This window comes from Carcharodon carcharias (assembly GCF_017639515.1).
Source record: "Carcharodon carcharias isolate sCarCar2 chromosome 35 unlocalized genomic scaffold, sCarCar2.pri SUPER_35_unloc_4, whole genome shotgun sequence".
Taxonomy (NCBI): Eukaryota; Metazoa; Chordata; class Chondrichthyes; order Lamniformes; family Lamnidae; genus Carcharodon; species Carcharodon carcharias.
Genome location: NW_024470720.1, coordinates 1,125,401 through 1,146,023, shown reverse-complemented (window position 1 = coordinate 1,146,023; position 20,623 = coordinate 1,125,401). Strand labels below are relative to the sequence as shown.

Genomic DNA, 20,623 nt, shown 5'->3' with positions numbered 1-20,623 from the left:
TAATGCGTCCCTGTTGAGCCGCATTCACCCTCCCTGAAGCTGCTGTTTCCCTTTGGTGTTCCTGCCCCACACCAGCTTCCTCCCACCCCCGCTCTTCATCCACCCCCCCCAACACCCTCCTTCCCGTATCCTATTCCTTCCTCGCTCACGTGTTTATCCAACTTCGCACACCCCGCCCCCACCCCAGCATCGACACTATTCACCTCAACCACTCCCTGTGGGAGCGAGTTCCACATCCCCCCACCGCACCCCCCCCAACTCTCAGGTACCCAACCCCGCTCTCGGTACCGTTCACCCGATGTGGTCTGACACGGGGTTCGACACCAGCTTAACGCAGCCGAGTGTAAATCATCCGTTTGCGTAAAGTCGTTGCGGCACCCACCTCTCTCTCGCTCTTCTCCAGAGCTTCCAGTTCCGACTCAGAGAGCTTCGAACGCCTGTGTATTTCCAGGTTTTGCTGCAAGAGGGACAACACAAGTTTAGCTGCACCCGCTCCCTCACCCACCCTACCTTGACCTCCCACCCGCTGGAGGCTCTGCCGGCTCAGTGAACACACAGGCCACCGGTTCCAGCCGCTCACCCACTCCATCGCCTTGCCTTCAAGTGTCGGATCGGCACCCAACCCTGGGTGGGCCGAGCTCTGGGCCAGCGCGCTCGAACAACGATCCCCAGAGAACTTATCCGGGGGGGGGGGGGGGGGGGGGGGGTGGAAGCCAACCAGAAGTTCCTCCTTCAACACGCGGCACTGAGGCCGACAGTGCAGGGACACCACACCTCAACCCCCAACAGTGCGGGGACACCGCGCCCCAACCGACAGTGCAGGGACACCGCGCCCCAACCCCCGACAGTGCAGGGACACCGCGCCCCAACCCCCGACAGTGCAGGGACACCGCGCCCCAACCCCCGACAGTGCAGGGACACCGCGCCCCAACCCCCGACAGTGCAGGGACACCCCCCAACAGTGCAGGGACACTGCGCCCCGCCCACCCCCCCAAGGATCTTGGCGGGGGGGCTCGCCCACCTACCCCTTCCCCCTCTTTTTAGATTGTGTAGCTAGAGCCTGGAGAACCCACCCCCCCACAAACCCCGCCACACACCCTGTGGTGCCCATTTCAGAGGGGTGGGGGATCTTGCGTTCAGCCAGCCAGAGAGGCTGCGTACACACACGAGACCCGACACCCCCCACCTTCGACAGCTCCGAGTTGGGTGTGGAGGGTGGGACGGCAGGGAGGTGGGGGAGGAATTAGCCAGCGCGCACAAGGTGGGGCGGGGGGGAAAGAGAGAGATCGGGCTGGCGGAGAGGGAGAGCAACCTCCCTCTGTAGCAGCTTCTTCAGTCACCCCTCACTCACAGCACCCTCATCCGGCCGCCCAGCTGGACACGCAATGGGGAATCAAACTAAACAGATACAGGGACCGCGCTGCGGCACAGTGTGTTGGGGGGTGGGGGGCAGTCAAGACCAGGACGAAAGGCACTGTCGCTGTGTTAACTGCCAGGACAGATAATCCAATGACAGCCAGAACTCCTAACACACCATCGAGGGCTTTGACTTTCTCTCTGTTGATGGCCGGTGCCGTGTGTCCTCCCCCCCTCCCCCTCCCCAGCAGACGGTGGTGCAGTGCGGTGGGGGGGGGGACTCTGGTGGCCTGTTACCTTGTGGAGCTCGGAGAGCTGCTGGTGTCGGATGAGCGCCTCCTTGCTGGGGAACTGTCTCCTGCAGAGCAGGCAGGCCAGCTTCTGCCAGTCCGTCAGCTTCTCCTCCTGGTCCTCGTCCTGGTCCTCCTCGCTGTCGCTCTCCCCGCTGTAGGCTGCCACAAGTCCGCGCAACGGGCTCGCCCTCTGCAGCCAGGCAAGTGTTGGGGGGGGGTGGGGGGGGGGGTTGGGGGGGTGGTGGAGGAAGGGACAGAAACATCAACTCAATCAGGAGCACCTTCACGAAGCACAAACATCACCTCACTCACTGGAGACTGAACAGGCCGGGGCTCTCGTCTCTAGAAAAGAGAAGGCTGAGGCCGGGGGGTGGTGACCTGATCGAGCTCTTTAAAATGATGGAGGGGGGGTTTCGATAGGGTCGAAGTAGAGAAGATGTTTCCACTTGTGGGGGTAAGACTGGAACGAAGGGCAGGGGGGGGGAGGGGGGCATCAATATAAGACAGTCACTCATAAATCCAATCGGTGGGGGGGCGGGGGGGGGAAAAAGAGTTCAGGAGAAAGGGTCTTTACCCAGAGAGCGGGGAGAATGTGGAACTCGGTCCCACAGGGAGGGGGTCGAGGTGAATCGTCTCGATGTGTTTAAGGGTTGGGGGGGGGGGGGGTGCGGCGCTGGATAAAAACGTATGGGAGAAAGGGATAGAGAAGAGAAAGAGAGGGAGAAATGGATAGAAGGATACGGACATGGGGGAAGATGAGAGAGTAAGGACTAGGGGAGGGAGAAAGTGAGGGGGTGGGCCTGGACCGGGGGCAGCCTGGGACCGAGGTGGGGGCAGGAGGGAGGGAGTGAGAGAGAGAGAGAGAGAGGGGGAGGGGGAGGGGGAGGGGGAAGAGGAGAGAGAGGAGGAAAACGATGAGGTCAGAGAGGCAGTGAGCACTGTAATGGCACGCAGGGTGTCTGCATTGTTTAAACCCGTCAAGCCTCCCACGCCTACGTCAGTCCGCCCCCGCTGTTAACACCGCTACTGAGCTGGATGGTTCAGTGTTCAGCTGTCCGGAAGCCAAGGAATGTTGGGGGGTGGGGTGGGGTGGGGAGTTAGGGGTCCCTGAGCCAGATAACGGCTCAGAAAGAAATCTGCCTGCCCAGTGATTTATTTTTTTTTTTATATCTCTCTCTCCCTGTGGCCGGTTCCTACCAATCGGCTGTCCTCGTCCTTCACCTTGTCTGTGGTGCGTTTCAGGTGCTCCATCATGACGTGCTGCCTCTCGGCCAGGGTACTCTGTGAGGGGGAACGGTTTCAATAGGTCAGGAGAGCAAACTCCTCCGAGGAGAGCAGGTTATCCCAGGTGCCCCCCCCCCCCACCCCCTCTCCCCACCACCCACCACCCCCCACCCCCCACCACCCCTCTCCCCGCCCCCCACCCCCCCCCCCCCAACCACCCACCCAACCAATGGTGTTACCTGGCCACCCCCCCTGCCCTCAGACCTGGGGACAGAGTCAGCCCCGGCGAACGTCTGCAGTGCCTAGTCTATCTACCACCAGAGGCGTCACCCGTCCGGTTCCCGTGGCCCACCCTCCCCGGGTAACTTTAGCACAATGCTGTCACCCTCCAGGGAAGGGTGGGGGGGTGGGTGCCCCCACAAGGGGAGCGGACTGAAAGGACAGTGTTCTGAAGCAGATCTTGGTGAGCGCCAGTCAGCACCCCGCGGGCAGGTAAATCCGGAATTGAAATCGAGTCTCAGTGGTGGCGACCATGAAATTATCATCGATCGGTGTAAAATCACTAATGGAGCCACAGAGTCAAGAGTCTACAGCACAGGGAAAAGGCCCTTCGGCCCATCGAGTCTGCGCCGGTCAAACAAGTACCTGACTATTCTAATCCCGTTTTCCAGCACTAGGCCCATAGCCTTGTATTCCAAGGCATCGCAAGGGCACATCCAAATACTTCTTCAATGTTCTGAGAGTTTCTGCCTCTACCACCCTTTCAGGCAGTGAGTTCCAGATTCCCACCACCCTCTGGGTGAAAACATTCTTCCTCACATCCACATCCCCTCTAAACCTCCTGCCCCTTACCTTAAATCTGTGCCCCCCCCCCCACCCGGGTTATTGACCCCTCCACCAAAGCGGGGCAAGTGGAGGGTGCGCTGGAGGGGAACGTGGGCTGAGAGAGGCGGTACTGGACACTGCTGGACTGGTCGCCCGTACCTTTTTCTCCAGCATGGCATATCCAGCGTCTGCAGAGGCAGACTCGCGCCGATCGTCATCGCGCATGTAGCTGAGCGGCTGGAAGCTGTTCTTGAAGTTTTCCTTCTGTTTGTTCAGGCTCTTGGCCCAGCGTTCCATGTCTTTGGCGATCTGGAAAAGTGGACACGGCTGCTGAGAATGGGACAGCTCGTCCACTCCCCCCTCCCCCACCCTGCACCCCACCCCCAAACCACCCTGCAGAGGGCCCAACGCAACACCCCGCCCTGCAACCCCCCTCCCCCACAATGCACCCCACCCCCAACCCGCAATGCAACCCCCTCCCCCACCCTGCACCCCACCCCCTCCCCCACCCTGCACCCCACCCCCAAACCACCCTGCAGAGGGCCCAACGCAACACCCCGCCCTGCAACCCCCCTCCCCCACCCTGCACCCCACCCCCAAGCCGCACTGCAACCCCCTCCCCCACCCTGCATCCCACCCCTTCCCCCACCCTGCACCCCACCCTGCACCCCACCCCCTCCCCCACCCTGCACCCCACCCCCAACCCGCACTGCAAACCCCCTCCCCCACCCTGCATCCCACCCCTTCCCCCACCCTGCACCCCACCCCCTCCCCCACCCTGCACCCCACCCCCAACCCACACTGCAAACCCCCTCCCCCACCCTGCACCCCACCCCCTCCCCCACCCTGCACCCCACCCCCTCCCCCACCCTGCACCCCACCCCCTCCCCCACCCTGCACCCCACCCCCTCCCCCACCCTGCACCACACCCCCCCAAAACGCCCTGCAACCCCCTTCCTCCGCCCTTCAGCCCACCCCTCCCCCACCCTGCACTCCACCCCCCCATCCCCCAACCAACCTGCCCTGCACAGGGCCCATCGCAACCCACCTCCCCCACCCTGCACCCCACCCCCAACCCGCACTGCAACCCCCCCCCCCCCCCCACCCTGCACCCCACCCCCTCCCCCCACAACCCACCCTGCACAGGGCCCATCGCAACCCCCCTCCCCCACCCCCAACCCGCACTGCAACCCCCCTCCCCCACCAACCAACCCTGCAACCCCCCTCCCCCACCAACCAACCCTGCAACCCCCCTCCCCCACCAACCAACCCTGCAACCCCCCTCCCCCATCAACCCCTCCCCCACAACCCCCCCTGCACAGGGCCCACTGCACCTCCATCTCACACTGCACCCCAACCCCACCACCCCAACCCTGCAGCATACCCCCCCTGCACAGGGCCCATCGCGACACCCCGCTCTGCACCCACCCCACCCCCACCCTGCACCCACCCCACCCCAACCCCCCCCTCCCCCACCCTGCAACCCCTCCCCCTCCCTGCACCCACCCCATCCCAACCCTCCCCGCAACCCCCCTCCCCCACCCTGCACAGGGCCCACTGCACCTCCCCCTCTGCACCCCAACCCTACCTCCCTCACCCCGCCCCCTCCAACCCAGCCTGCATAGGGCCCATCGCAACACCCCGCCCTACAACACCCCTCCCCCCAACCCTCTCTGCACAGGGCCCTCCACGCCACTGCCCCACAGAATCACAGAATCTTAACGGCACAGGAGGAGGCCATTCAGCCCATCATGTCCACACCAGCTCTCCAGAATGAGCATTATGACCTAGTGCCATTGCCCTGCCTGTTTCCCCGCACCCTCTGCACATTGTTTCTATTCAAATAACCATCTAATCCTCTCTTGAATGCCTCGATTGAACCTGCCTCCCCCACACTTCCAGGCCGTGCGTTCCAGACCCCAACCACTCGCCGCGTGAAAAAGTTCATTTCTCACGTCACGCTTGCTTCCTTTGCAAATCACTTTAAATCTGTGCCCTCTCGTTCTTGATCCTTTTACGATCTCCTCCCGATCTACTCTGTCCAGCCCCCTCACGGTTTTGAACATCTCTATCAAATCTCCTCTCAGCCTTCTCCTCTCCAAGGAGAACAGTCCCAACCTCTCCAATCTATCCTCATAGCTGAAGTTTCTCATCCCTGGAACCGTTCTTGTAAACCTCTTCTGCTCTCTCTCCAATGTGTTCACATCCTTCCTATAATGTGGTGCCCAGAGCTGTGCACAATACTCCAGCTGAGGTCTAACCGAGTGTCTTATATAAATTCAGCATAACCTCCCTGCTCTTCTACTCTATGTCCCTATTAATAAAGCCCAGGATACTATCTGCTTTATTAACTGCTCTCTCCACCTGTCCTGCCACCTTCAATGATCGATACACATACACACCCAGGTCTTTCTGCTCCTGCACCCCCTTCAAAATTTCACCCCTTATTTTATATTGTCTGTCCATGTTCTTCCTACCAAAGTGTGCGTCACCTCACACTTCTCCGCACTGAACTCCATCAGTCACCTATTTGCCCACTCCACCAACTTGTCTATGTCCTCTTGAAGTTCCACACCGTCCTCCTCGCAGTTCACAACACTCCCAAGCTTCATATCATCCACAAACTTTGAAATTGTCCCGTGCACACCAAGATCTAGATCATTAATATATAATCAGGAAAAGCAAAGGTCCCAATACTGACCCCTGGGGAACCCCATTACAAACCTTCCTCCAGCCTGAAAAATATCCATCGATCAGGAAGGCGCTGCCTGAAAGGGCGGTGGAAGCAGATTCAATAGGAACGTTCAAAAAGGGGAATTGGAGAAATATTCGAAGGGGAAAAATTTACAGGGCTGGGAGGGAAAGAGGGACTAATTGGATAGATCTTAGCTCAGGTGTGATGGGCTGAATGGCCTCCTCCTGTTCCTGTGTGATTTTAAGGTTCTAATACAAAAGGTGTTAACTGTGTTACTGACTCTTCCACCATCTGTCTGTATCGTGGGATCTCCTTCACATACAGAAGCTTATTAATTGTGGAATTCCTCCCATCTCCAAGTCTCCTCCATTTAAATCCAGTCCCAGCCTGCCCACTGTGATAGGCCTTAACGTTGCCTCGAGCCTGTTACACAGGAACAGGAGGAGGCCATTCAGCCCCTCTGGAGCCTGTGACACAAGAACAGGAGGAGGCCATTCAGCCCCCTCTCGAGCCTGTTACACAGGAACAGGAGGAGGCCATTCAGCCCCCTCTCGAGCCTGTTACACAGGAACAGGAGGAGGCCAATCAGCCCCTCTCAAGCCTGTTACACAGGAACAGGAGGCCATTCAGCCTCTTGACCCTGCTCGGCCATCCAGTTAGATCACGGCTGATCCGTACCTTAACTCCATCTACCAGTCTCCGTTCCGTAACCCTTAATCCCCCTACCCGACAAAAATCTCTCAATCTCAGTCCTGATATTTTCAACTTACCCCTGCAGGCTCAAAAGCTTTTTTGGGGGGGGGGGGGGGAGAGAAAGAGAGAGAACCAGATTCCCATTCCCCCTTGTGTGAAGATGTGCTTCCTGACATCCCCCCCGAACGGCCTGGCTCTCAGTGAAGGTTCCGCCCCCTCGTTCTGGACTCCCCACAGCCCGCAACCACCACCCCTGCACCCCCAGAGGAAACAGTTCCCTTTATCGACCCCCATCGAATCCTTTACTCATCTTAAACCCCTCGATTAGGTCGCCCGCTACCAAGGGTTGTCTGGGGACCGAATCACAATGCGGGGTGTAGGCGCGTGCAGGGAGGGGTCTCATCCCCCACGTCTCCAGACTCCGTGGACACAGGTGACCCCGATAACATCCCCACCACCCCCCCACAAACTTCAGTTCCCAAGTCTAAAGCGAGACATGGGAAAATCACGAATCGATCCAGAACGATGACTCTCCCAGATATTCTCACCAGGAAGACGTGTAGGTGAGGCCGGCAGCACTCTGTGGGATGGTGGGGGAGGGGGAATGAGACTGTATCGGCCCTCAAGCCACCCCCTACCCACACTGCAACCCCCCAACACCCACACCCACCCCCACCACCACCCCCCTCCCTCCCCCCTCCCCCCCGTCCCAACAACCACCCTCCCCCCACCACCCCCACCGCCCCCCCCAACAACCCCCCTACCTCCCCCACCACCACCCCCTCCCCCACCCCCCACCCCCGCCATGCCCGGTTCTCACCTGCTGGGCAGTCTTGTTCTTAGGTTTCTCCTTCTTCTCCTTGCCCTCCTTCGAGCCCAGGTCCTTGGCAGCGTCTCCACTCTGGTCGGGGGCCGGGAGGTAGGTCTGCTTGTCCCCGTCCCAGTACAGGTACTGCTGCGTCTGTGCATTATAGTAGTACTACACATGAAAATATATACACAAGAGAGAGTGCCATTAACCCGGAAGCCTTACACTTGGTGGGGTCACAAATGCGCTCCGAGGGTAATGGGGGAAGAGTGTGTGTGGGAGGGGGGGTGGGGTGTGGGGGGGGGGGCGATGTGTGAGGTGCAGCGATCCACTCGCACCTCTCTCTGGTGGAGGGGTCCGGGAGGGTCCGTTGCACCAGGCACAGGTGGCAAAGCCTGGGGGGGTGGGGGGGATATTCGGCTGCAGAAGACCCCTAATCTCCCAGGAGCGCAGCCAGCACGGGGAAGCCAGAGAGGGAGATTTAAAGCTGTCGCCTGTCCGTGCTGGTGCTTCTGCCCCTCACCAGCCTCCTCCCGCCCCTCCTCTCCCCTCACCATCTCCCCCTATCCCCATATCCTTCTATCCCTTTCTCCCTCATGTGTTTATCCAGCCTCCCCTCGCTCCCCCACCCCCCCCCCCCCCACTACTTAAACACATCGAGACGATTCACCTCGACCCCTCCCTGTGGGAGCGAGTTCCACATTCTCCCCACTCTCCCTGGGTAAAGACGTTTCTCCTGAATTCCCCCCTCGATTGGATTTATGAGTGACTGTCTTATATTGATGGCCCCCTAGTTCTGGTCTCCACCCCCCCCCCCCACCCGCCACACACACACACACACACACACACACACACACAAGTCTTCTCTATGTCGACACTATCGAAACCCTGGCATCATTTTAACGGCCTCGACCAAGTGGCTTGGTACGTACATGTCTCGGTATTGCACAGAAGGGGCCTGGTTCCAGCCCCCTGCCCAGAGGTTCAACCCCTGGCTTTGACATTACAGGCCTGTTGGCGTGGAGGCTGGGTCCTCGGTGTGTTAAGCAGGACCACCCCAGGGATGGCTCACTTCGGTTTGGAGAAGTGTGTTCAGGCGGTGGGGGTGATGTATGGCAGCCGAACCTTTACAACTCGCTGCTTAGGTCCCAGCTGGAGGAGGGTGTCCAGTTCCGGCCCCCGCGCTTTGGGAAGGACGTGGAGGGACTCGGAGAGGGTGCGGAGGGAGGGAGGTTTACCAGGACCGGTTCCCGGGGATGAGGGGGCTTCGGTTCACGTGGAGGGACTGGGAGAAGCCGGGATTGTTCTCCTTCGAGCGGAGAAGGTTAAGGGGGAGATTGAATCGAGGCGTTCAGAATCACGAGGGGGGTTTGGATCCAGTGAATAAGGAGAAAATGTTTCCAGTGGCAGGAGGGTCGGTAACCAGAGTGCGGGGGGGGGGAGGGGGACACAGATTGAAGAGAATCGGTAAAAGATCCAGAGAGGGTGGGGGGAGATGAGGAGAATGTGTTTGACACAGCGAGTTGTGGCGATCTGGAAGGCGCTGCCTGAAAGGGCGGTGGAAGCAGATTCACGCTCGAAAAGGGGGGAAATTAGATAAATACATGAAGGGGGTAAATTTGCAGGGCTATGGATGGGGGGGGGGGGGTGGGGGGAGCAGGGGATTAACGGAATAGCTCTTTCAAAAGAGCCAGCACAGGCACGATGGGCCGAATGGCCTCCTCCCACGCTGTATCGTTGGCCAAACAGACTGGGCTCAGTTTAAGGCTGTTAACCCAACGCCGGTTACACGGTGAAAGGGGAGGGGAGGGCGCTCCGCTGCATCGGCCCGTCTGAAATTAACCCCACGCTGTGGGCCGGCTGCCGGGCCGCGGAGGGAGCCCATGGGGGCACCGTCCCGGGAGGGCAGGCGGGTGAGCAGAGAACGCTCGGATACTCGGCCCGAGGAGGGGGGGGGGGGGGGGGGGGGGGTGGTTTTGGTACGGTCCCGTGGCGATGCTGCTGCCCTGGTGTGGGGCGCGCTCGACGGCCCTTCCCCGCATGCTAATTCCGTATGTTCCTCTACGCCGAGGGTCCCACCGCCTCCCCCAACACCCCACCCCCACCCCACCCTACCTCCCCACCACCCCACTTCCCGCCGCTTGCCCGAAACGGTTCGAGACGAAAAGTCCCGCCTTACCTGCGAGTTGGGGTCGTAGTAGAGTCCTGTCTGCGGGTCGTAGTAATACCCCGACATCTCGTCGTATTGGTAGGTGGAGACGTCTGGGACGGCTGGAGAGCAGAGAGGGGTTCAGTGCACCGCTACTTTATTGTATAACCGAATTGAAATGCTGCTTCCCCACACCACCCCACCACCCCACCCCACCCCACCCACCCACCCACCCACCACCCCCCTCGTCTCACTGGACTACAATCCCTCCCCTGTCCCTCTCACCGCGCGGCGTCTCCGATCCTCCCAGCGAGCACCGGCGGCACGTCAAGAGGCTGGCCCCGGGCGGGTCGAGGCCCCAGCTCGGGGATCGGACCGGACCGGACGCCCTGCCCGCGCCCGAGGGAACTGCCGTCAACTTTGGACATCCCCCCCCACCCCCGCCGCCTCCCACTCAACCATGAGTCCAGCCCCGGACGGACATTCTGGGGAAGGTGCACGCGCGCGGAACCCCACCCCCCCTCTCCGAGGCCAGTGCGGCCCTCACCCCCGAAGCGGCGGTACTCACGGTACTGGGTGTAGTCCTGGGTGCCTGCGCCGGAGCTGGAGGAAGGCTGGGCGCCGCTGCCCGCCGCCGAGCCCTGGCCGATGTTGAGCTGTGGCTCGGCCACGATCTCCACCTTCTGGGTCACCGGAGGCCGTGAGATCTGCGGGGTCTCAACAGGTACAAACACGTAAGCGGAGCAGCGGGAGAGGGGGTGCGGGGCTCGTCTCTGGAAGGGCGGCTTCCACACTTTTGGGGGGGGGGGGGGTAAAGGAGATTGAAGGGGGGATCGGATCGAGATGATCAAGGGTGTTGTCAGATCGGACAGCAACGATGACCCCCTTCGACAGTTCAATGCTCCCTCGGCACTGGCACAGAATGTTTACAGCACAGGAGACCGTTCAGCCCCTCGTATCTTACGCTGTCTCGCTGGAGGAGCAATTTGCCGGGTGCCACTTTGCCTTCTCCCCCGTAACCCTGCACATTCTTCCTCTTAGAACAACGACCCCGTTCCCCTTTGGAAAGCCTCGATTGACCCCGCCTCCCCCCCACACTCTCAGGCAGCGCGTTCCTGATCCTAGCCACTCGCCGCGTGAAAAAGTTTCTCCTCGCGTCTCCCTCGCTTCTTTTTCCGATCGCCTTAAATCCGTGCCCCTCTGGTTCTCGATCCTCCCGCCAATGGGAACAGTTTCTCCCTCTGTCCGCTCTGTCCCAGACCCCCCGCGTGATTTTGAACACCACCTCGATCAAATCCCCTCTCGACCTTCTCTTCTTCGAGGGGAACAGTCCCGACTTCTCCAATCTGTCCACGGAACTGAAGTCCCCTCCTCCCTGGAACCTCGTGCATCTTTTCCGCACGCTCTCTCTCTCTCTCTCTCTGTAAAGCCTTCACATCCTTCCTAAAGTGCAGAGCCCAGAACTGGACACAATACTCCAGCTGAGGCTGAACCAGTGTCTTATATAAATTCAGCAGGTCTGGCAGCATCTGCAGAGAGGAACACAGTTCACATTTCGAGTCCGTATGACTCTTCTGTTGAAGAGTCATACGGACTCGAAACGTTAACTGTGTTCCGCTCCGCAGATGCTGCCAGACCTGCTGAGTTTTTCCAGGTATTTTTAATTTTGTTTTGGATTTCCAGCATCTGCAGTTTTTTGCTTTTGTCGAATATAAATTCAGCACAGCCTCCTTGCTCTCGTACTCTTATGTCCCTATTAATAAAGCTCAGGATACTATTAATCGTTCTCTCAACCTGTCCTGCCACCTTCAATGATTTATGCACAACTACGCCAAGGTCTCTCCGCTCCTGCACACCCATTAGAATTATGCTCTTTGTTTCATACTGACTCTCCGTGTTCCTCCCGCACAAATGAATCACTTCACACAGATCTGCATTGAACTTCATCTGCCACTTGTCCGCCCATTCCCCCAACTTGTCTAAGTCCTTTTGAAGTTCTGCACTACCCTCCTCACAGTTCACAAGGATTCCAAGTTTTGTACAGTGCCCAGACATTGACATTGTGCCCCATACACCCAGGTCCAGGTGATTAATGTGCATCAGGGAGGGCAGAGTTCTGACCCATGGGGAACCCCGCAACAGAGCTGCCTCTGGCCTGAGAAATAACTGCTCACCACGACTCTATGTTTCCAGTCACTCAGCTAATTTCACGTCCAAAAAGCTTTCAACAGGGGACTGGACTGTTAACTGAAAAGGAAGAATGTGCAGAGTAACGGGGAGAATGGCAGCCGGTGAAGTGCTCATTTGGACAGCCAATGCAGGCACGATGGGCTGAAAAGCTGTAACCATTCTATGACTCAGGTCAACAGCACTGCCATCATCAAGCCTCTCTGTCCATTGATCAAAAGCCTCCAGCAGGTCAGTGAAACATGATTTCCACTGAACAAATCCATGCCGGCATTCCCTAATTAAAACGCATTCCTCCATGTGACTTTTATCATTTCCAAAAACTTCTCCACCACTGCAGTTAAACTGACCGGCCTGTCATTGACGGGATTGTCTTTACACCTTTCTTTAGCCCTCCGACAGCGCGGCGCTCCCTCAGCACTGACCCTCCGACAGTGCGGCGCTCCCTCAGCACTGACCCTCCGACAGTGCGGCGCCCCCTCAGCACTGACCCTCCGACAGCGCGGCGCTCCCTCAGCACTGACCCTCCGACAGTGCGGCGCTCCCTCAGCACTGACCCTCCGACAGTGCGGTGCTCCCTCAGTGCTGACCCTCCGACAGTGCGGTGCTCCCTCAGCACTGACCCTCCGACAGTGCGGCGCCCCCTCAGCACTGACCCTCCTAAAGTGCGGCGCCCCCTCAGCAGTGACCCTCCGACAGTGCGGCACTCCCTCAGTACTGACCCTCCGACAGTGCGGTGCTCCCTCAGTGCTGACCCTCCGACAGTGCGGTGCTCCCTCAGTGCTGACCCTCCGACAGTGCGGTGCTCCCTCAGTACTGACCCTCCGACAGGGCGGCGCTCCCTCATCGCTGACCCTCCGACAGGGCGGCGCTCCCTCAGCGCTGACCCTCCGACAGGGCGGCGCTCCCTCAGCACTGACCCTCCGACAGTGCGGCGCTCCCTCAGCACTGACCCTCCGACAGTGCGCCGCTCCCTCAGCACTGAACCTCCGACAGTGCGCCGCTCCCTCAGCACTGACCCTCCGACAGTGCGGCGCTCCCTCAGCACTGACCCTCCGACAGTGCGGCGCTCCCTCAGCACTGACCCTCCGACAGTGCGGCGCTCCCTCAGCACTGACCCTCCGACAGTGCGGCGCTCCCTCAGCACTGACCCTCCGACAGTGCAGCGCTCCCTCAGCACTGACCCTCCGACAGTGCGGCGCTCCCTCAGCACTGACCCTCCGACAGTGCGGCGCTCCCTCAGCACTGACCCTCCGACAGTGCGGCGCTCCCTCAGCACTGACCCTCCGACAGTGCGGCGCTCCCTCAGCACTGACCCTCCGACAGTGCGGCGCTCCCTCAGCACTGACCCTCCGACAGTGCGGCGCTCCCTCAGCGCTGACCCTCCGACAGTGCGGCGCTCCCTCAGCGCTGACCCTCCGACAGTGCGGCGCTCCCTCAGCGCTGACCCTCCGACAGTGCGGCGCTCCCTCAGCGCTGATCCTCCGACAGTGCTGCACTCCCCAAACATGGCACTGGAAGCATCAGTCTTAGACTTGAACTACAGACCCTCTGATGCTGAGGCACAAGTAAAACCGCCATTACTCCCATCCCCTTAACAGGGAGCCCTCAGGCACATTACCTTACCTGCGTGCTGTCTGATGATGAAGTGCTGTCTGACTTCTGGTACAACTGGGGAGCAGCTTGCGTCTGAACTGACTGCGGGTACGGCAGTGGACTTGTGATGGGATCGACCCCAGGAATTCCCGGCTCCGAAGATGTTTCTGTTCGCGCAAGAATGAACTGATCACCATCAAACACTCCCAGGACAGGTACAGCACGGGATTAGATACAGAGTAAAGCTCCTTCTACACCATCCCCATCAAACGCTCCCAGGACAGGTACAGCACAGGGTTAGATACAGAGTAAAGCTCCCTCTACACCGTCCCCATCAAACACTCCCAGGACAGGTACAGCACGGGGTTAGATAAAGAGTAAAGCTCCCTCTACACCGTCCCCGTCAAACACTCCCAGGACAGGCACAGCACGGGGTTAGATACAGAGTAAAGCTCCCTCTACACCGTCACCATCAAACACTCCCAGGACAGGTACAGCACGGGATTAGATACAGAGTAAAGCTCCCTCTACACCGACACCATCAAACACTCCCAGGACAGGTACAACACGGGGTTAGATACGGAGTAACGCACCCTCTACACTCTCCCCATCAAATACTCCCAGGACAGGTACAGCACGGGGTTAGATACAGAGTAAAGCTCCCTCTACACCGTCCCCATCAAACACTCCCAGGACAGGTACAGCACGGGGTTAGATAAAGAGTAAAGCTCCCTCTGCACCGTCCCCATCAAACACTCCCAGGACAGGTACAGCACGGGGATAGATACAGAGTAAATCTCCCTCTACACCGTCCCCATCAAACACTCCCAGGACAGGTACAGCACGGGGTTAGATACAGAGTAACGCACCCTCTACACCGTCCCCATCAAACACTCCCAGGACAGGTACAGCACCGGGTTACATACAGAATAAAGCTCCCTCTACACTGTCCCGATCAAACACTCCCAGGACAGGTACAGCACGGGGCTAGATACAGAGTAAAGCTCCCTCTACAGTGTCCCCATCAAACACTCCCAGGACAAGTACAGCACGAGGCTAGGTACAGAGTAAAGCTCCCTCTACACTGTCCCCATCAAACACTCCCAGGACAGGTACAGCACGGATGTAGATACAGAGTAAAGCTCCCTCTACACTCTCCCCATCAAATACTCCCAGGACAGGTACAGCACGGGGTTAGATACAGAGTAAAGCTCCCTCTGCACTCTCCCCATCAAACATTCCCAGGACAGGTACAGCACGGGGTTAGATACAGAGTAAAGCTCCCTCTACACCGTCCCCATCAAACACTCCCAGGACAGGTACAGCACGGGGTTAGATACAGAGTAAAGCTCCCACTACACTGTCCCCATCAAACACTCCCAGGACAGGTACAGCTCGGGTTTGATACAGAGTAAAGCTCCCTCTACACTGTCACCATCAAACACTCCCAGGACAGGTACAGCACGGGGTTAGATACAGAGTAAAGCTCCCTCTACACCATCCCCATCAAACACTCCCAGGACAGGTACAGCACGGGGTTAGATACAGAGTAAAGTTCCCTCTACACTGTCCCCATCAAACACTCCCAGGACAGGTACAGCACGGGGTTAGATACAGAGTAAAGTTCCCTCTACACTGTCCCCCATCAAACACTCCCAGGACAGGTACAGCATGGGGTTAGATACAGAGTAAAGCTCCCTCTACACCGTCCCCATCAAACACTCCCAGGACAGGTACAGCATGGGGTTAGATACAGAGTAAAGCTCCCTCTACACCGTCCCCATCAAACACTCCCAGGACAGGTACAGCACGGGGTTAGATACAGAGTAAAGCTTCCTCTACACCGTCCCCATCAAACACTCCCAGGACAGGTACAGCACGGATGTAGATACAGAGTAAAGTTCCTTCTACACCGTCCCCATCAAACACTCCCAGGACAGGTACAGCACGGGGTTAGATACACAGTAAAGCTCCCTCTACACTGTCCCCATCAAACACTCCCAGGACAGGTACAGCACGGTGTCAGATACAGAGTAAAGCTCCCTCTACACAGCCCCCATCAAACACTCCCAGGACAGGTACAGCACGGGGTTAGATACAGAGTAAAGCTCCCTCTACACCGTCCCCATCAAACACTCCCAGGACAGGTACAACACGGGGTGAGATACAGAGTAAAGCTCCCTCTACACCGTCCCCATCAAACACTCCCAGGACAGGTACAACACGGGGTGAGATACAGAGTAAAGCTCCCTCTACACCGTCCCCATCAAACACTCCCAGGACAGGTACAGCACGGGGTTAGATACAGAGTAAAGCTCCCTCTACACTGTCACCATCAAACACTCCCAGGACAGGTACAGCACGGGGTTAGATACAGAGTAAAGCTCCCTCTACACTGTCCCCATCAAACACTCCCAGGACAGGTACAGCATGGGGTTAGATACAGAGTAAAGCTCCCTCTACACCGTCCCCATCAAACACTCCCAGGACAGGTACAGCACGGGGTTAGATACAGAGTAAAGCTTCCTCTACACCGTCCCCATCAAACACTCCCAGGACAGGTACAGCACGGATGTAGATACAGAGTAAAGTTCCTTCTACACCGTCCCCATCAAACACTCCCAGGACAGGTACAGCACGGGGTTAGATACACAGTAAAGCTCCCTCTACACTGTCCCCATCAAACACTCCCAGGACAGGTACAGCACGGGGTTAGATACAGAGTAAAGCTCTCTCTACACTGTCCCCATCAAACACTCCCAGGACAGGTACAGCACGGGGTTAGATACACAGTAAAGCTCCCTCTACACTGTCCCCATCAAACACTCCCAGGACAGGTACAGCACGGTGTCAGATACAGAGTAAAGCTCCCTCTACACAGCCCCCATCAAACACTCCCAGGACAGGTACAGCACGGGGTTAGATACAGAGTAAAGCTCCCTCTACACCGTCCCCATCAAACACTCCCAGGACAGGTACAGCACGGGGTTAGATACAGAGTAAAGCTCCCTCTACACCGTCCCCATCAAACACTCCCAGGACAGGTACAACACGGGGTGAGATACAGAGTAAAGCTCCCTCTACACCGTCCCCATCAAACACTCCCAGGACAGGTACAGCACGGGATTAGATACAGAGTAAAGCTCCCTCTACACCATCCCCATCAAACACTCCCAGGACAGGTACAGCACGGAGTTAGATACAGAGTAAAGCACCCTCTACACTCTCCCCATCAAACACTCCCAGGACAGGTACAGCACGAGGTTAGATACAGAGTAAAGCTCCCTCCACACCGTCCCCATCAAACACTCCCAGGACAGGTACAGCACGGGGTTAGATACAGAGTAAAGCTCCCTCTACACCGTCCCCATCAAACACTCCCAGGACAGGTACAGCACGGGGTTAGATACAGAGTAAAGCTCCCTACACACTCTCCCCATCAAATACTCCCAGGACAGGTACAGCATGGATTTTGACGCAGCGACAGCGAAGGAACAGACTATGCATTGCTAATTCAGGATGGCCCATGACCTGGATGGGATCGAGGTGGTGCAGGAGATCCCATTCAGTGGCAGCGCCCGCTCCCCCCACACATACCAAGGGACTAATGAAGCGCCTTCTCCCTCCGGAGCACGGTGACGGCCAGGTAAGGAGTGTGAGGTTAAACGTAGCCTGGAGGGTTTGCAGCCGCGGCAGAGCGATGACCCTGACTGACCTGCTGTGGTGGGGGGTGCCTCGTATGTCGTTGGCGGTGCCGCTCGCCCAGTGCTCTTCTGCTGCTGTTCCGAGCTCCGCTGGTAATCCTGGGAGTACTGGTGACATCCCTGCCCAGATGAAACAGGACGTTAGCGTCAGGAATGGGGCTGAAGGGAGAGGGTGAGGGGGTGAGGAACGGGGTTTAGAACCATCCACAACAGGGGAGCAAAGCGACAGGTTTCACCAAACACTCCGGCAGAGGTCACCTTTCCTCTGGTGGGAGAGTCCAGGATGAGGGGTCGAAACCAAAAAATTAGACACAGGTCATTCAGGGATGGCTGACTCGAGGGGCTGAATGGGCCTCCTCCTGTTCCTGTGTAACAGGCTCGAGAGGGGCTGAATGGGTCTCCCCCTGTTCCTGTGTAACAGGCTCGAGAGGGGCTGAATGGCCTCCTCCTGTTCCTGTGTAACAACCTCGAGAGGGGGCTGAAAGGCCTCCTCCTGTTCCTGTCCAACAGACTCAAGAGGGTGCTCAATGGCCTCCTCCTGTTCCTGTATAACAGGCACGAGAGGGGCTGAATGGGGCTCCGCCCGTTCCTGTGTAACAGGCTCGAGGGGCTGAATGGGCCTCCTCCTGTTCCTGTATAACAGGCTCAAGAGGGACTGAATGGGCCTCCTCCAGTTCCGGTGTAACAGGCTCACGAGGGGCTGAATGGCCTCCTCCTGTTGCTGTCTAACAGGCTCGAGAGGACTGAATGGCCTCCTTCTGTTGCGGTGTAACAGGTTCGAGAGTGGCTGAATGGGCCTCCTCCAGTTCCTGTGTAACAGGCTCGAGAGGGGCTGAATGGCCTCCTCCTGTTCCTGTGTTACAGGCTCAAGAGGGGGGCTGAATGGCCTCCTCCTGTTCCTGTGTAACAGACTCAAGGGGGGGGCTCAATGGCCTCCTCCTGTTCCTGTGTAACAGACTCAAGGGGGGCTCAATGGCCTCCTCCTGTTCCGGTGTAACAGGCTCGAGAGGGGCTGAATGGCCTCCTCCTGTTCCGGTGTAACAGACTCGAGAGGGACTGAATGGCCTCCTCATGTTCCTGTGTAACAGGCTCGAGAGGGGCTGAATGGGGCCTCCTCCTGTTCCGGTGTGACAGGCTCGAGAGGGGCTGAATGGTCTCTTCTGTTTCTACAGGATTGGCATGTTGTGCTATGTCTGTGAGATGACGAGCGGATCAACGTGCGATGCATTGAACCATCCCCCCACCACCCCCCACAACCCTGTGAAGCAGCTGAGGAGCCCCTGGAGCCGGCCTCAATCAGCCACTTACTGACCTGGGAGTACTGTCGCTGGTACCCATCGTCCGGACCGCTCTGCTGATGGTAGTACGGGTAGTCTCCTTGTCCATCCTGGTTTAACCACGTGCTTTGGCTATCGGAATCTGAACTCTGCGGAGGGCAGGAGAACAAAGGTCAGAGTGACCACAGCCTGGAAATGCGTTTTTTTTTTTACCAACTTGACTCGCATCGGGTTCCGGTAGCAGGTGCCACTTTACGAGATCTCTCCTGTTCTGACTGAAGGGCGCCCCCACCACCCCCCAGCCCACCCAACGCCTGCCCGCTGGGGGAGGGCTGGGTTATACAGTCAGGGCCGGCGTCCGGTGCCTCACACACGCGCAGCGGCAGGGCGCCGGACGCCAGTCCAATTCTGCACTCAGCCGTGTCTTTGTGCACTCCACAACCCTGGACACGAACACCTTGGCTGACGCCAGGGAGCACCGCGCCATCTCTGGGACCAGCCGTGAAGCTGTGGGGGCTGGGGGTGGACACAAGAGATCCCACGGCCCACTGTTGGAAGAAGAGCGTTTGGGGCGGGGCTGGTGGTGTGGGATGTTGTGCGGGGCCGGGGTCGTGGAGTCTCCCCCTCTCCCCCCCCCCCCCCCACCGCTGTCCTGGGGCCAATATTTATCCCCCGACCAAAATCACAGGAAACGGATTCAAACAGACGCTCGGTGGCCACGTGAGTCCGTCAGGGAGGGATATCTGCCGTCCGTGCCCGGTCTGGCCCTACACGTGACTCCAGGCCAACAGCCATGTGCTTGACTCTTAAATGCCCTCTGGACAAGGGCAATTAGGGATGGGCAATAAATGCTGGCCCGGCCAGCGGCGCCCACATCCCGTGAATGAATAAAAAAAAAGTAAACTCCTGCTTCTACTCGTCAGGTTCTTGGATCATTCCTCACGTCGCCGTTTGTGGGATGACTACAAAGATTGGCTGGGGGCTTAACAGTGAGGCTAAGTATATTGGGCTACAGGAAGATATAGACGGGACGGTCAAATAGGCAGGTAAGTGGCAGATGGAATTTAACCCTGGAATGTGTGAGGTGATACACTCTGGAAGGAGTAATTTGACAAGGAAGTGTTCAATGAACGGCATGGCACTAGGAAATGCCATGAGGAACAAAGGGACCTTGGTGTGTGTGTCCATAGATCTCTGAAGGCGGAGGGGCACGTTAGTGGGGTGGTGAAAAAGGCATTTGGGACGCTTGCCTTTATCAATCGAGGCATTGATTACACAAGTAGGGAGGTCATGTTGGAGTTGCATAGAACCTTGGTGAGGCCACAGCTGGAGTACTGTGTGCAGTTCTGGTCGCCACATTATAGGAAGGATGTGATTGCACTGGAGGGGGTGCAGAGGAGATTCACCAGGATGTTGCCTGGGGATGAAACATTTAAGTTATGAAGAGAGGTTGGATAGACTTGGGTTGTTTTCGCTGGAGCAGAGAAGACTGAGGGGCGACCTGATCGAGGTGTACAAGATTGCGAGGGGCATGGACAGGGAACAGCTGTTCCCTTTAGTTGAAAGGTCAGTCACGAGGGGACATAATTTCAAGGTGAGGGTCAGGAGGTTTAGGGGGGATGGGAGGAAAAACTTTTATACCCAGAGGGTGGTGAGGGTCTGGAATGCGCTGCCTGGGAGGGTGGTGGAGGCAGGTTGTCTCACATCCTTTAAAAAGTACCTGGATGAGCACTTGGCACCGTCATAACATTCAAGGCTATGGGCCAAGTGCTGGTAAATGGGATTAGGGTAGGTCGGTCAGGTGTTTCGCACGTGT

At 58.1% G+C, this 20,623-nt stretch overlaps 1 protein-coding gene across 9 annotated transcripts in view; it reads right to left on the bottom strand.

The window, feature by feature from the left end:
• Positions 1-20,623, bottom strand: part of LOC121274248 — a 110,491-nt gene that overhangs the window by 4,036 nt on the left and 85,832 nt on the right. For 4 of the 9 annotated variants that reach the window (XM_041181447.1, XM_041181446.1, XM_041181449.1 and 1 more), the window contains exons 31-40: positions 18,843-18,956; positions 17,542-17,650; positions 13,857-13,993; positions 10,612-10,759; positions 10,074-10,165; positions 7,907-8,065; positions 3,858-4,025; positions 2,847-2,930; positions 1,654-1,839; positions 383-457 (exon numbers count right to left, since the gene is read on the bottom strand). In XM_041181447.1, the coding sequence (XP_041037381.1) occupies positions 383-457; positions 1,654-1,839; positions 2,847-2,930; positions 3,858-4,025; positions 7,907-8,065; positions 10,074-10,165; positions 10,612-10,759; positions 13,857-13,993; positions 17,542-17,650; positions 18,843-18,956 (1,272 nt within the window). The remainder of the gene's footprint in view (positions 1-382; positions 458-1,653; positions 1,840-2,846; positions 2,931-3,857; positions 4,026-7,906; positions 8,066-10,073; positions 10,166-10,611; positions 10,760-13,856; positions 13,994-17,541; positions 17,651-18,842; positions 18,957-20,623) is intronic. The other 5 variants (XM_041181450.1, XM_041181453.1, XM_041181451.1 and 2 more) reach the window with 5 other exon arrangements.